Genomic DNA, 14,397 nt, shown 5'->3' with positions numbered 1-14,397 from the left:
TGCGCATTCACGGCTCTTGATAAAGCAACCCTGGGTTGAGTTACTGAGTTGATATCCAGCGTCGTGATACCGATTATCCTGATTGCCATTGTTAGGGTTAGTCAACCCAGGATAGGTCTGGGTAACCCAGGAAAGGTTGATCTCGCTTCGTGATACAGGCCCCTGGTTCATGTGCACATCAAAGGTGTCAATAAAGTTTATTATTATTATTATTAGGCCTATTATTATTATTATTATTGTTATTGTATTGAAACCGTAAATAAACAGAATCGATTGATCAGTTATTGATCCATAGTGTCAGCGGGAGCTTTGTGTCGCTGATGATGAGTTGTGTGTGTGTGTGTGTGTGTGTGTGTGTGTGTGTGTGTGTGTGTGTGTGTGTAAATAAAAGAAAGGAAACGTGTGACATCACGGGGTGACTTCCGCTGCGGAAGCCGCTGCTGCATGTAAACAAAGCGGAGTTAGCAGCAGCTGCTCTGATGGACACAGACCAACCTTAATCGGATAGCCGGTGACTGAGGTTCGGTTTGTTCGTGTGTGTGATGGAGCTCCGCGGTGACTGAACCGGAACCGGCAACATGTCCATGGAAGACCCGTTCTTCGTCGTCAAAGGGTCAGAACTCTTTACAGAATGCTAACACAGCTAATGCTAACAGGAGCTAACGGCTATAGTGTTAGACTGCGGAGACCTGATAGCTAATCGATAATCAATACAACCCCAGAGACAGAACAAATTTAACTGTCTGTTTTAACAGAAACTCACGAGCTTCTCGTTAACGGTTAACTGTGACGTCAGCTCTCAGTTAGCCTGTTAGCATGTTGCTATGATCTTAGCACAGAGTCAGTGATGGTTACAACACATGTAAATCGGTCTGTCTGTCTTTATAGGCCTACATAATCAATTCATATAAATTCATATATATATATATATATATATATATATATATATATATAATGATACATACATACACATAGAAAAATATATAAATTAGTAACTGAACATGTAACGTTATGAATGAATAGGCCTATGTGACATGTTGAGTTCAGTAAATTTTGCAGTGAAATGTCAGATTAAAGGATTTATATCTTCTCTGTGAATGATGTTAATGATATTGATATTAATATTGATGTTATTGACAGTAAATATGTTATTATTAATGACGTCATATCAACAGCAGCTGTGGTGTTTGTAGAGGAATCTATCAGCTGATCATTTTAAAGGGTTGTAGACTGAATCACTGTGACAACGCACAAACAACAACAATGATCACTTCCAAGTAGAAAAGTGACAGGTGGAGCTACACTTAATGAAATAATCCTCCTGATGCCTGGTTCACACCACACGACATTTCTTTGTCAGATCAGGTAACACACTGCCCGTGACCTGACCGACAGACATGACACACTACAGGATGGTCCACGAGCAATCATCACTGGTTGTCTTTCACTACTCTGTGGTGTCATCAGGTTATTCTCGTTCTATTCTCATTTATATTTCAGTCTCTGTGTCTGTTCATGTTTCAGCTGAACTCTTACTGTAGTAAGTACCGCATGAAAACTGTAGCTGTGTCCCAATTCAGGGTCTACATCCTTCGGAGGACGCGGCCTACGCAGCCTCTGAAGGCTATTTTGTCTATTTAATTTACTTTTTGTAAGTGGAAGAGGAGAGGCAGCTCCAGCGACACTGGTGGCTCGTTTATCTCCGGCTGGGAGAGAGCCGTGGGGAGGTAAACCTGTTATTTTAACCCACATTAATGTTCATATAGCTAGCTAGCATAGTTCGTGGTAATCAGTATACCTGTTAATAAACGATACCGTTAAGTGACAAACGCTAGCTATATGTGGTTAATGTCACTTAACCATTAGACGTGATACAGGGTTCATACAGGTGCTTAAAATCTTTGAAAATGCTGTAATTTTAATGCTGTATTTTTAAGGTCTGAAAAGGGCTTGAATTTTAGTTTAAATGCTATATAGTTATAAAGTGCTTGAATTGGTCCTAGTAAAATGTATACGAACCCTGTAAATGGCCCTGACTTAATTTCAATATTAAAATGTTTTGTCATTACATCAAAACCATATTGAGAAGCCAAAGTGGATAGATGGATAGATATAGCATTATTTATCCAAGCTATAGCTTTAACTAGAATTGTCTTATTAACTAAAATTAAATAGCTATTGTTGCTTTGATCATTTATGTACTCCTGTTCTTACCCTCCTTTCCCCATCCAGACCAGGCCCCTGTACTGCAGAATAAACCTGGTTGTTCCGATGCTGCAAAACGTCTTTAATCATGGTGACACAAGGCAAGATTTCAGGCTGAGCAGAGTCCCTGGAGGTGCTGCCGGACACATTTTACATAATTTTATATTTGTTCTCTGTAAATAGTGATTTCTACTGATCTTTTGTAAATAGTTGTACATGTTAAGAATGCCCACTTGTAAACTTGTAAATAGTTAGAAATGTTCAGATTGTATCTTTGTAAATACTTGGTTATCAAAACAAAAAAAATAAATTGTGTTTTCACTGAAGAGTAGATCAAAAGTTTACTCTAGTTGTAAATAAGAAATGGAACCGATAATGTATAATCCCTCCTGTCGCTGGCCCTGGCTGCCTCTCCTCATCCTCCTCATCCTCCTCCTCATGCTGCTCACCCACTGCAGCGCCTGGCCCTGGTGTGTCCTCAGGGATGGAGGCAACAGGACAGGAGGGGCAATGGAAGGCCTCTGTCCTAAAACCTCATCCATGAGACAAACCAGGGCCAGGTGGCAGCAGTGGGCTTCCTGCTACCCCCTGCCCTGTCCCTGGATCTTTGCATTCCTAAGGCAGAGGAAATCAGTCACAAAAGCAGCAATTTTCTGCAAAGTATTTATTAAAAAAGTCTTGAAAAAGAAGTGCATCATGGACTCAAAAAGAGGTATGTTTGAGGTGCTCTTTGGAATGGGATTCATGTAGTGATAAAGAAACGAAGAAAAAAACTCCAAGGCACTCTCCCAAAGCAGTTAAATGCCTTTATTCTTAAGCCATGGTCATATAAACCTTAAAAACACAGTCCTTCAACACGTTTCGGCATCAAGCCTTCATCAGAAGGTTAAACAGATTCAAGGAATAAAGAATAAGTAAGGGATAATGTATAATGAGCCGGTGAATACTGGGAAAATAACTCCTGGCAGTTACGTCGGGAGTTATTTTCCCAGTATTTACCGGCTCATTATACATTATCCCGCTTATTACACGGCTAATTATCAGTTAAATAAATAATTTGAGACAGAATATTGATTAATTATACGATTTTTATTGATTTATAAATTAAATCGGGAGGAGAGAAAAAAAAACTGCCGGCAACGGCTGAATCTGCGCTACAGTAGCTACAGGGAATCAAGAGAAAATGAAAAGAAAATAGCCTCTCTTTTCCGTGTGCCTCTGAGCATCCCTCTTCTCCGGCATTCTTCTCATCTTCAGCAAGTAACCATGACTCAAGATTTTCATGCTCACCAAATATGTTAAAAGTTATATCATGAAAATACTCCATCTTTGTATCTTGTAAATTATTATTTTGAAGCAGTAACGGCTACGTTAGCCCAATAAAAAAGTAACTGTTGTCAGGGCAGCGTCCCTAGCACCGCTGGGCTACATAGCAATGGTCATTACACAGTAATATCAGACCTCTGAATGCCGTGACTGACCAATCAGAATACAGCATTTAATAGAGCCGTGTAATAAAGGCATTTTAACTATATGGGAGAGTGCCTTGGAGTTTTTTATACGTTTCTTTATCAAAGTATTACCTTGTAACTACAAATGTAGTTTCCATATCATTATCCAAACCTGCACGTACTTTATTTTTATTTTTTTTAAGTTGTCCCACGTTTTTTCACCTGTTGAGGTTCCAATTTTCCCTCCTGGCCCATTTTTTGAGGGATTGTTCTAAACAAGAGAGAAGCATGACAAAAGGTCAACACACAAGATCACATTATCACAGATATGTAAAGATTCACAAAAAGTGATATCAGGACAGACATAAAACTCCCACCCCCACCCAAAAACAACATTCACTTATTGTGATCTTAAGATTATATTTGTACTTTGGTCGCTGTACAGGATTTGGGTTAATTTAAGTAACCTTTACATACAAATATGTATGGAGTACAAATGGGCTATTTATTATTGCCTTAACAGGTACCTCCATCCGAGTGTGGCTGTATTCTTGGCCCCTGTGAACAGGTGGTCGTTCTCACCACGGAGTTTTATAAACTCCTCCGTTTGCTCCTTGCTCCCTACAACAAAATGAAATATAAGACATATTTTCTGTTATGTCAAGGGGCAAAATTAAATATATATATATAATGATAATAACAGTAATGCTCCTGAAGTTAGCTCTTTATTCAATCCAAACATTTACAGTTTTACAGCCTAGAAATACAGCGGGGCTCACAACCTATCCTCTCATTAACTTTATATTTGTTCATTGCGGTGCGTTTATGCACCTGATGTGAGGTATAAACAGCCTACAGTGTCTCCACAGTTACAATAAGATATAAGTCACCCTCCGAGATTGTAACAATTGAAAGTGAAGGGTTTATAGGCTTTAACGTTACTTTTAAAGGCTAACTGAGCTCCTCGTATCAACAGGTTAGCCTTAAGCTACATCGCAGAGCTGGCTAGCATCACTAACGTCACGTATTTAAACAGCCATTTAGAGGTTTTAAGGCCCCTTCAGCTTCTGGCCTTAAGTAAAAATCTTTTACTTACATTTTAAGGTGTATTTGGTGCTACTGCCGGTGCCGGTGCTTTTCTGCCGTTGAAAAGAAAAATCCGGGTTGAACAGAGGCGCACAAAGAATCTTGGGATATGGGAGGCCGCGAAGGATAGTAACGGTGCATCCTCCGAATACAGGGAAAAGGAGGGCGCATTTGGAGGAGCCTTCGAATTTGGACGCATTGGGACAGCCTTCGCGCAGCGTTGTGACGTAAGCTGCCTTCAAATTCGCTCTTCGAAGGATACAGACCCTGAATTGGGACACAGCTTAGGACAGTCACTGAACCCTTCACAGGAAGTTCCTGCAAATGTTTCACAATAAATGCCTTTTTATAAAATGAAGGGATTCTCTCAGTTTTTAATTTGAAACAGAAACAGGAAGTGTTGAGTTTGATCAAACTAAAAACAGAATGCGTGTGTTTGAGATGCAGCTGGTAGCCTCTGCAGCTGTGCTGAGTAAAGGCCCAGACACTATCTGTGAGTTTGATTCCTTTATATCCTCCATTATGAAGAAAGAACATTCTTTGCTAGCTTGATGCTAATGGCAACACTCAACGGGTTGATAAAGTGCCTCTGCTGTTTCCTTTTTACTCTGTGTGCTAACGTCCTTACAGGAAATATCTAAAAGGCTGTGCTGTTGTTGTCCTACAGTTTCCATGGCAACAGATCGCTCTGTGTTCCTATTGGTCAAAGTGACGGCTGTGACGGGAGAAGTCGTGGAAGACAAAAAGAAAATCAAACATGCTAGACTTTATGTCAGAATGTCATGAGTCGTCTCAGATGTGGCGTCGACTGTTGTCTACTATGACGCACTACACGAGATAAAATGATGCATTATGGTAGACGACACTCATTGTCATTCACGATCTGAGCGACACCATATGAGGCCGGACAGGCTGTAACCAGGCTGATATCATGTAGTGTGAACCAGGCATTTTAGACTTGCACTGATTAATCAGCAGTGCTCGGAATCGGGCCGGTTTTCACGTGATTGGCCATGACCTGCGACCGGCCGGTCAGTCTGAAATATGCAGATTTAAAACGCGGTCAAATTCCCGGCGCACCACCTGATTGACATCGTGTAACATCAGCAGCGCACACACACGCACATGTGCAACTCACAGCTTGGGCGATGTGAGGAAGGGGACCTCAGGGACACACTGGTTTAGGTACAACAACTATGGAGTAAATGATTCCGGCCAGAGAATCAGGGTCGAGAGGATACTTTAATTTTCAATGCAGGAGGTTCACAACAAGTGTGTATGTGTGGTTCTTAAATAAACAAAAGGAAAAATAGCTTTACAGTCAATTCTTACAAATATGGCTTCTCACCTTAATCATTCACGCACACACATCAAAAGAGAGAAGGAGAAAGTTGTTAATTGTCTGTGTTAAACTGAACTGCGGAGCTCTCACTGCTGCACGGTGCCGCTTGAAACTGACAAGGCGCATGTCCGCGTGCCAAAGATGCGCGTGCCTGTGCGCTTACTGGCGGACGCGTCCTCAGCACTAAGGGCTTTCGTACAGGCGACCTACACAATGTCGGCTGTATGGAAATTTGGTCTATGCAAGAAATAACCCACAAATGCTCTACACCAAGACTTATTATTTTATTTATCTATGTTTTTATTTATGTATGCCTTTTTTACTTATTTATTTTAATACTGTACCTGAAGTTATATTTGAGCAAAAAGGAAAATGTTTCTTAATCGGTGTCACTGTTTCTGTTTGTTTGAGATGATTATTGAAGAGCTGGTTGTATCTTCGTTAAAATGTTCTAATAAAGGAAAGATAGAAAATACTGCAATATATTGTGTGCTGTAAAGTGGTTTGAAAAAAAGGAAATCGGAATCGGCCAAAATCGGAATCGCCGTCCAAACACTCTGCAAATCAGAAATCGGGATCGGCCCAAAAAATTGTAATCGGTGCAAGTCTGATAATGATTTCTGTTGTGTTAAACTGAAACTTTTAAAGATTTAAACTGAAACATTTAAAGAGTTTAACTGAAACATTTTAAGATTTTAAGTGAAACATTTTAAGATTTACAATTAAACTCTGAGGCCTGACCTGTCTGATGTTTGTGCAGTGATTAATTTATGAGCTGTGTGTCTTCATTATCATCTTAAATAAATTAAATCTGCCGACACTGAAGATAAACGATGTCGTGCTGTGGGCGGAGCCGCAGTAAAAACTTTGACCACTGACATAATCTCTGTCACCGTCAGTGTTCGTGATATTTGAATATTTGCTGTCAGAGTCAGTACGTTTACATGCATCTTGAGAAAATAGAATTATTGGCTTAGTCCGATTGAAACAGGATTCTTAAATGCATGTAAACAGCTTAGACCGACTGAAATTGGACTATACGTTGCTCGACTAACACACCGAGATAATTCCATTGAAAATCGAACTATTGCTGCATGTATCCACTTAATCCGACTGGAGCCGGACTTGGCGTTCGGCGCGGCACCACTTTTTCTTTAACGGGCTTTCACCTGGAAGAGGAAGGAGATGACATAGCAGCAGATCAGTATCTCCTGGAAAAACAAACAAACAAACAAACACCATGGCAACCGAGAAGCAGAAGACGCACTTCTGGACGGACGAGGAAACTACAGTCATCTCCGCCATCTTCATTCATCGTTAGCTTCCTCTTTGGGTCAACCAGAACCAGTTCAATATGCACTATATTAAAAAGGACACAGCACCACCCATCAAAGCGGAGTCAGACGTACTTGGTCAGAAATTTGATTTTCTCTTCTGCATGTTTACTCAGACAAGACAAGAAGTCCGACTTGACTGATTAGCCTGTAAAAGTACTGAGTGATGGACAGCGGCAGCAGTGAACCTGCAGCTCAGAGTTTTGCTGAGTTGAATGTTTCTGAGTCTGGATTTCATTCAAGATGTCTCTGTCAATAAAATCAACCGTATGTGAAACAGGAAAATATTCAGAATAAACACTTTAACTGATGAGTTTTTAGTCTTTTTTTCTTTTTTAAGTCTTTAAGGCAGCATTTGCTTCGAGCCTCTGTCACAGATGAGTTATGTTTGTTACAGTGAGGTGCAGAAGGCAGTGAATGCAGCCCAGAGCCTCCATCACAGATGGCGTGAGCTGCTGCAGGAGGGGGGCGGAGCCACCAAGGAGGAAATGGACTGGACGACCAATGAGCTGAGGAATAGTCTGCGCTCCATCGAGTGGGACCTGGAGGACCTCGACGAGACCATCAATATCCTTTAAACAGATCTAACCATGAGCTGATGTCACAGCTACACACCAGGTCTTCTCCTTTCGGTTTGTATCCTTGTAGAAAGGATGCGTGGTGTCATACAAAATACTACGGTTTTCCACTTCAACTATGAGTTTCTCCTCATCCATCTTTCCTCGGACCTTCGCACTGACTGACAACTTGTGCTACAGGATGTGACGAGATTTTTAAAAAATTGAGAGTTTACAATCCGTAGTCCGCGCATTATGTTGTATTTTGAAATTTACCGGATGCTGTGTGCGTTCTGTTTCCGGTTTGGTGCGATCAGAGCTACGTGGCTTGACGTGATATGGATGTGAGGTCGCTGAAAAATAGACCTGGCGCGTATGTCCAACGAAGTGGAGCACCGTGGCGCTTCTGGGATGCTCCAGAGACGCTGCGTGGCGCGCGCTCTGCAGACGGAGTATGTGAAAATTGGGGGTTACACACATGGGTACACTTGGGGTCTGTTCTACTTGAAAACATTCAGACCACATGCCTCCTCGCCTCCTTGCCTGCTCTCCTCCCCACCTCCTCTCCTCCTCACCCTCTCACCTTCTCACCCTCTCACCCTCTCACCTCCTCACCCGCTCACCTTCTCTCCTCCTCACCTTCTCACCTCACCTTCTCACCTCCTCACCCTCTCACCTCTTCACCCTCTCACCTCCTCACCTTCTCACCTCCTCACCCTCTCACCTCCTCACCTATTCACCCTCACACCTCCTCACCCTCTCACCTCCTCACCTGTGTGTCACAGTGATGAGTGTATTTAGTGAGTTCAGGGGTTTGTAGTGTGACGTGTTACTTAACTGTCAGTGAATGCATCGTTGAGTCCAACCCAAAGAAGTTCAACCTGGACGCAGCCGAGCTGTCGAAGAGGAAAGCCTTCATCACCAGCACCAGACACACTGTTAAGGTAAAAGCAGTTCAGACTCACCTGCCCAGGTGAGGAGACACAAAATCAGACACTGAAAATTGCTTTGGTTGTTAGTGCGTACATGAAACATACATGAAACATATACGAAACATTCATGAAACGTACATAAAACATGATAAGAGGCGTGAAAATATGGGCAAAGTACTGCAACAGTCAAGAACATAAATATAGAATAAACTATTAAGATCTAAAAATGTAATTAAAAAAATCTGAGATCTGTACAGAGACGTTTTACACGGACACTAAACAAAAAGGTAAGAGGTTCACACCTGTCTGATAAGCTGCGGTGTCTCTGAAGAATTGATTGATCTGATTGGCTGCTGACCGACTTTGTTTCTCTTGAAGGAAATGAAAGACCAGATGTCGAGTCCAGCTGCTGCCTCAGTAGACAGAAAGAACAAACAGGTAACTGAACACACCTGATGTACCTGGTAACCTGCCTGACCACAGGTGTATTGCTCTGTGAGAACTACTCTGCTGATGTGTTCTCTATTTAAAGCACAGTAGTGCTGAGATGACATGCCCCAAAACCCTTAAGAAAACCCTTAAATCCCTTCAGAGAAATTCTCCTCTCAAAACACCATTTTTCTGAGACACACAAAGACCCCCAAAGATGCCTTAATTCGAAACCCATTCATTCATTTGATCTTGAACCTCCCTGGTACCTACTAGAATCCACCCCACAATGAATAACTTGAAACTCTTTGAAGTTCTAAAAAACACCTGGAGGTTAAGGTGAGGGTAGAGTAGGTCCCTGGACGAAACAGTAAAGGTATGGTAGGTCCTTAGAGGTTAATTTGAGGGTATGGTAGGTCCCTGGAGGAAACAGTAAGGGTATGGTAGGTCCTTAGAGGTTAATTTGAGGGTATGGTAGGTCCCTGGAGGAAACAGTAAGGGTATGGTAGGTCCTTAGAGGTTAATTTGAGGGTATGGTAGGTCCCTGGAGGAAACAGTAAGGGTATGATAGGTCCTTAGAGGTTAAGGCGAGGGTATGGTAGGTCCCTGGAGGACACAGTAAGGGTAGGCGAGTTCCTGAGTGGGCATAGAAGTGCTGCTGATGTAGAATGTCTGACAGTACATGTCTATGTTGTTGTGATCTCCAGGCTCTGCTCGGTGAGCGTGGTGCTCAGGGTCTGATCTGGCAGCCTGGTCCTGATAAGTACAGCAGACTGGACCGTCAACTGCAGAACGCCAACTCGCAGTTTATAGAGGAGCAGCAGGCCCAGCAGCAGGTTCTCAGAGTTCTGACAATGTTTCAGATACTGTGATATAAATAATGAACTTGTTGGATTCAAACAAAGTGCATAATGTGTGTGTGTGTGTGTGTGTGTGTGTGTGTGTTTGTATCAGCTGATGGCGGAGCAGCAGGATGAACAGCTGGAGCTTGTGTCAGGAACAATTGGAGTCCTGAAGAACATGTCGGAGAGGATCGGCATGGAGCTGGATGAACAGGCCGTGTAAGAACTTTTATCGTGTAAACTTGTCATGTTTTGGCAAAATCACTATTTTGAATCCAAAATAGGCCATGTGTGTGATACGTGTGGCAGAATGAAACATGTGACCATTAATAATTGGATCACAATTATTTGATAAACAATCGCAGTCCACTGTCGCTATGGTTACGCTTGCTCTATCTAGTTTGCGGCTCAGCTCGAATATCAGTGGCACTGGACGGATATCATGGAGGAAACTGTCTGCAAGTATGTGGTGGCACATAGCTGAAGTACATCAGTGCGGTTAAAAGTAAATTTACCAAACAGCGGTGCATCTTCGATCAGAGGGTGAGGACAGACTGACCGAACGAACTGCAGCGTTGACAGCGTTTGACAAACAGGAAGAAAAAAAACTATGAAAACATTGTTCTTAAACTACGAAAACATTATCAGCAGGATGTTCTTAAGCTATGAAAACATTATCAGCAGATTGTTCTTAAACTATGAAAACATCCCTCTCTAAAACTAAGACATGCTGGATCCACAGAGAGAGCACTTAACTCACTAACCCGTTTAGCAGATACAATGGCCAATACAAAGGCGGTCTTCAGAGAAAGAAGCTGAAGGTCAAGATCAGACAGTAGTTCAAGAGGGGGCAAACAAAGTGCCTTAAGAACCACCTGGAGGTCCCAGGAGGGTAGTAAACGCTTTCGAGATGGGAGACTCCATATCACACCTCTCAAAAATTGCACACCCCGGGGATGTGTCCCCATAGACCTGCCATCACACTTCTTATGAAGTACAGAGATTGCTGCAAGGTAGCTCCTGATGGTTGATTCAACCCGACCAAGGGCAACGAGGTGCTGGAGGAAGCACAGAATGGTAGAGATTTTGCAAGTAAAGGCATCCTCTTCCTTAGCACTGCACCAGTCCCTTAACACCTTCCGCTTGCTGCTATACTGCCGCTGAGTGGAGGCAGCCCGTGAAGCCTGTAAGGTGTCCACCACTTCCTTATCTAGGCCAAGAGCACACAAGCGCTGCCGTTCAAGGGCCCCACATGAAGCTTCAGGATCTGGGGTTCTGGGTGCCATATGCTGCGGTGCACGTGGGACAACATGTCTGGTCTCACTGGAAGACGCCATGGGCAACCCTCCAGCACCTCGTAGATCTCTGCCATCCACGGCCTCTGTGGCCAGTTCGGTGCCACCAAGAGCACCTGAGCACACTGCAGCCTCACACTCCTGAGGAATGCTGAAATGAGAGGAAGCGGGGGAAATGCATACAGCCTTACACTGGGCCATGAAAGACTGAGGGCGTCCATCCCCAGTGGTCCTCGTGGACCGTGCATTGAGGACCACAGAGGACGCACCCTTGCATGCAGAGGTGGAGACTTCAGTCCGCCCTGGTGATTGATGTAGGACACTACAGCCATGTTGTCTGTCTGTATCATGACCTCCCTCCCCTATACAGTTGGCAGGAAGTTTCTCAGGGCCAGGTGAACTGCCTCCATTTCGAGGAGATTCACATGCCATCCCTGTTGTGCAGGACGCCAACAGCCACGAACAGACCTGCCCTCCTAGACAGCAGCCCAGCAGGATTGGGAGGCGTCAGTTGTAATAGTCACCCTGCAGCCTCCTTGGCCCAGGGGGATGCCGTCTAGGACAGCCTGAGACCGCCTCCACCACATGAGGACCTTGAGGGCTCTGTGTGACAAGGTGAGGATTTTCAACCGGTCCCTGGGTGGGAGGAGCTCCTGGCGACCAAACCACAATTGGAGAGGGCGTGGGTGTAACAAGCCCAGCTGACCTGAGCTGCTGCTGCAAAAACAAAAAAAAACATTCTCTGACACTGCAGCACTGACACCGACTTGCTGGAAATGCAACCCGTGATGCACTCCATGATTGCACTCTGCCTCTTCTGAGTCAGGCATGCCTTCATCGTGGTCGAATCCAGAAGGAGACCCAAGTACTCGACTGACCTTGAGGCACGAGGCAGCTCTTTTCCGCATTCAAATGCAACCCTAGTGCAACCAGATGTGCTAGCACATCTTTGTGTAACTGCATGGCAGGCACTCTGATGGAGCACCCACCAGCTAGTCGTCCCCATAGTTTAGTTTAACACTCGAATGCCCTTCCGCTGCAGGGGGATGAGTGCGACATCTATGCATTTGGTGAAAGTGCATGGTGAAAGGGACAGACCGAAGGAGAGGACGTTGTATTCGAAGGCCCTCCCCTGAAAAGAAAACCTGAGGAACGGTCTGTGGTCCGGGCTGATGGGAATATGAAAACAGGCATCACGAAGGTCCACTGTTGTGAACCAGTCGCCCGCCCTTACAGCCTGAAACAAGGCCCTCAGTGTCAGCATCCGAAAGGGAAGCACCTTGAGGAACTTGTTCAGGCGCCTCAAATCTAGAATTGGGCGGAACCCGCCGGTCCGCTTGGGAACAAGGAAGTAGCTGGAATAAAACCCTCGCCTCTTCTGGAGACAGAGGCCGTATTGCACCTTTCCCTAGTAAGGCAGAAATCTCGCCGGCCAGAATGGCAGCATGAGATTTGTCCCTTACTCTTGTTTCCAGGATCCCCCGGAAGCGAGGGGGGTCGGACCCTGAATTGCAGGCGATACCCCAACTCCAGTTCTGAGCACCCACGGACATGCACTGACGCCAAGCACTGAGGTGGGCGCTGCAAAAAGATGGTGTCAGTGGGGCTGCACAGTCAGGAACACTGGCGGGCCCTGCCAGAACCCCGACCAGCGCGCTCTCTGGAGCGTGGGCAAGAACACTCATTGCCCTGTGACTGCTGTGATGGAACCCCCCGTCCCGCTCTGTCAGAGCTATGTGAGGGGTCCTGCTTAGCAAAACGAGGCCACTGGAAACTAACACGCCTCTCTGTAGTTCTCCGAGCCACCACCTTCGACTGTCCAGGATGGTGAATGGACTGTATGCTGCTGAACCTTCTGAGCCTCATCCAACGCAGCCTCTGCTGCCAGCCCAAACATCTCTCCAGGAGTTATCCCGACATCCATGACCGCAGCCCGGTCTGAATCCGATAAACCCGACTGACTCAGCCAAATATGCCGCCGAGTCATGCTCAGTTGCGCGAGGGAATTACCCAGGACCCTGGCCTGAGTGCTAGCACCCTGGATCACTGTATCCACTACCTCCGCCATTTCTGGCAGAGGTTCAGCTGGGCTCTTGGATTCCAGATCCCGTATCAGTCCCTCCAGGTACACCATTAGGAGGGCATTCGTGTTCGCCAGTCGAGAGGCCATGGCTGTAGACTGAAAAGCCTTTGCCACCAACCCATCCGTGGTGCGGCACTTCTTATTCAGATGCCGAGCAACCCTGCTGCCCGTGGAGGAGGCCCCAGCCAACATCGCTTTGGGGTCATCGGGTGGGTGTTTCGTCTAGTTGGTCCCACGACACCTCCAGGAGGCTAGACAGTGATCTCTGGCGTCCCAGAGACACTCCCCTAATGCCAGGTCTCACTGCTCCCCGCACCAACCCAACAACCTCCTTTACCTTACTTACACATGGCTTTCTCAGCCCAAACAGCACTGCCACCTTCAACAGGCCCGTACATGCGAGCTCCGTACATGCGAGCTCCAGGTAGAGACAGTGCTGATACTACCTTTCCTAGCACATTCACCATACTCTATTTCACACGCTACATAGCATAACTCCAATATAAGCTATAGTTAAAGCAGATAGAGAAGATAAACTCACAGGCTTTCTCGGCCCAAACAACACTGCCACCTTCAACAAACCCAGACTCCGTTCATGCGAGCTCCAGGTAGTGACCGTGCCAATACCACCTCTCCTAGCACATTCACCATACTCTATTTCACACGCTACATAGCATAACTCCAATATAAGCTAAAGTTAAAGGAGCTAAATAAACTCACAGGATCAGCAAACACACTCACCTTGCAGCATGGTCTCAAACAAAAGGGATTCAAATAGGCCACTCCCACACTTAAATAACCTTCCTCTTCCTGGATTTCCTCCTGAGAGGAAGTGGATCTC

General features: G+C 44.9%; 1 protein-coding gene and 1 long non-coding RNA gene across 2 annotated transcripts in view; both read left to right on the top strand.

The window, feature by feature from the left end:
- The first annotated feature begins 398 nt into the window (after positions 1 to 398).
- Positions 399 to 14,397, top strand: part of stx6 (syntaxin 6) — a 25,660-nt gene continuing 11,661 nt past the window's right edge. The window contains exons 1-6 of the mRNA XM_050054174.1: positions 399 to 613; positions 7,816 to 7,985; positions 8,825 to 8,919; positions 9,286 to 9,345; positions 10,044 to 10,172; positions 10,291 to 10,397. Of these exons, the coding sequence (XP_049910131.1) occupies positions 579 to 613; positions 7,816 to 7,985; positions 8,825 to 8,919; positions 9,286 to 9,345; positions 10,044 to 10,172; positions 10,291 to 10,397 (596 nt within the window). The 5' untranslated portion in view covers positions 399 to 578. The remainder of the gene's footprint in view (positions 614 to 7,815; positions 7,986 to 8,824; positions 8,920 to 9,285; positions 9,346 to 10,043; positions 10,173 to 10,290; positions 10,398 to 14,397) is intronic.
- LOC126396242 (uncharacterized) lies at positions 620 to 3,120 on the top strand. The gene is made up of 3 exons (XR_007570552.1): positions 620 to 1,467; positions 1,581 to 1,727; positions 2,233 to 3,120. It is a non-coding gene; the product is annotated as an uncharacterized LOC126396242 (long non-coding RNA).

The sequence above is a fragment of the Epinephelus moara genome, chromosome 10, assembly GCF_006386435.1.
Source record: "Epinephelus moara isolate mb chromosome 10, YSFRI_EMoa_1.0, whole genome shotgun sequence".
Classification (NCBI taxonomy): domain Eukaryota; kingdom Metazoa; phylum Chordata; class Actinopteri; order Perciformes; family Serranidae; genus Epinephelus; species Epinephelus moara.
Note: the sequence above shows the minus strand (reverse complement) of the source record. Positions and strands in the feature narration are given on the sequence as shown.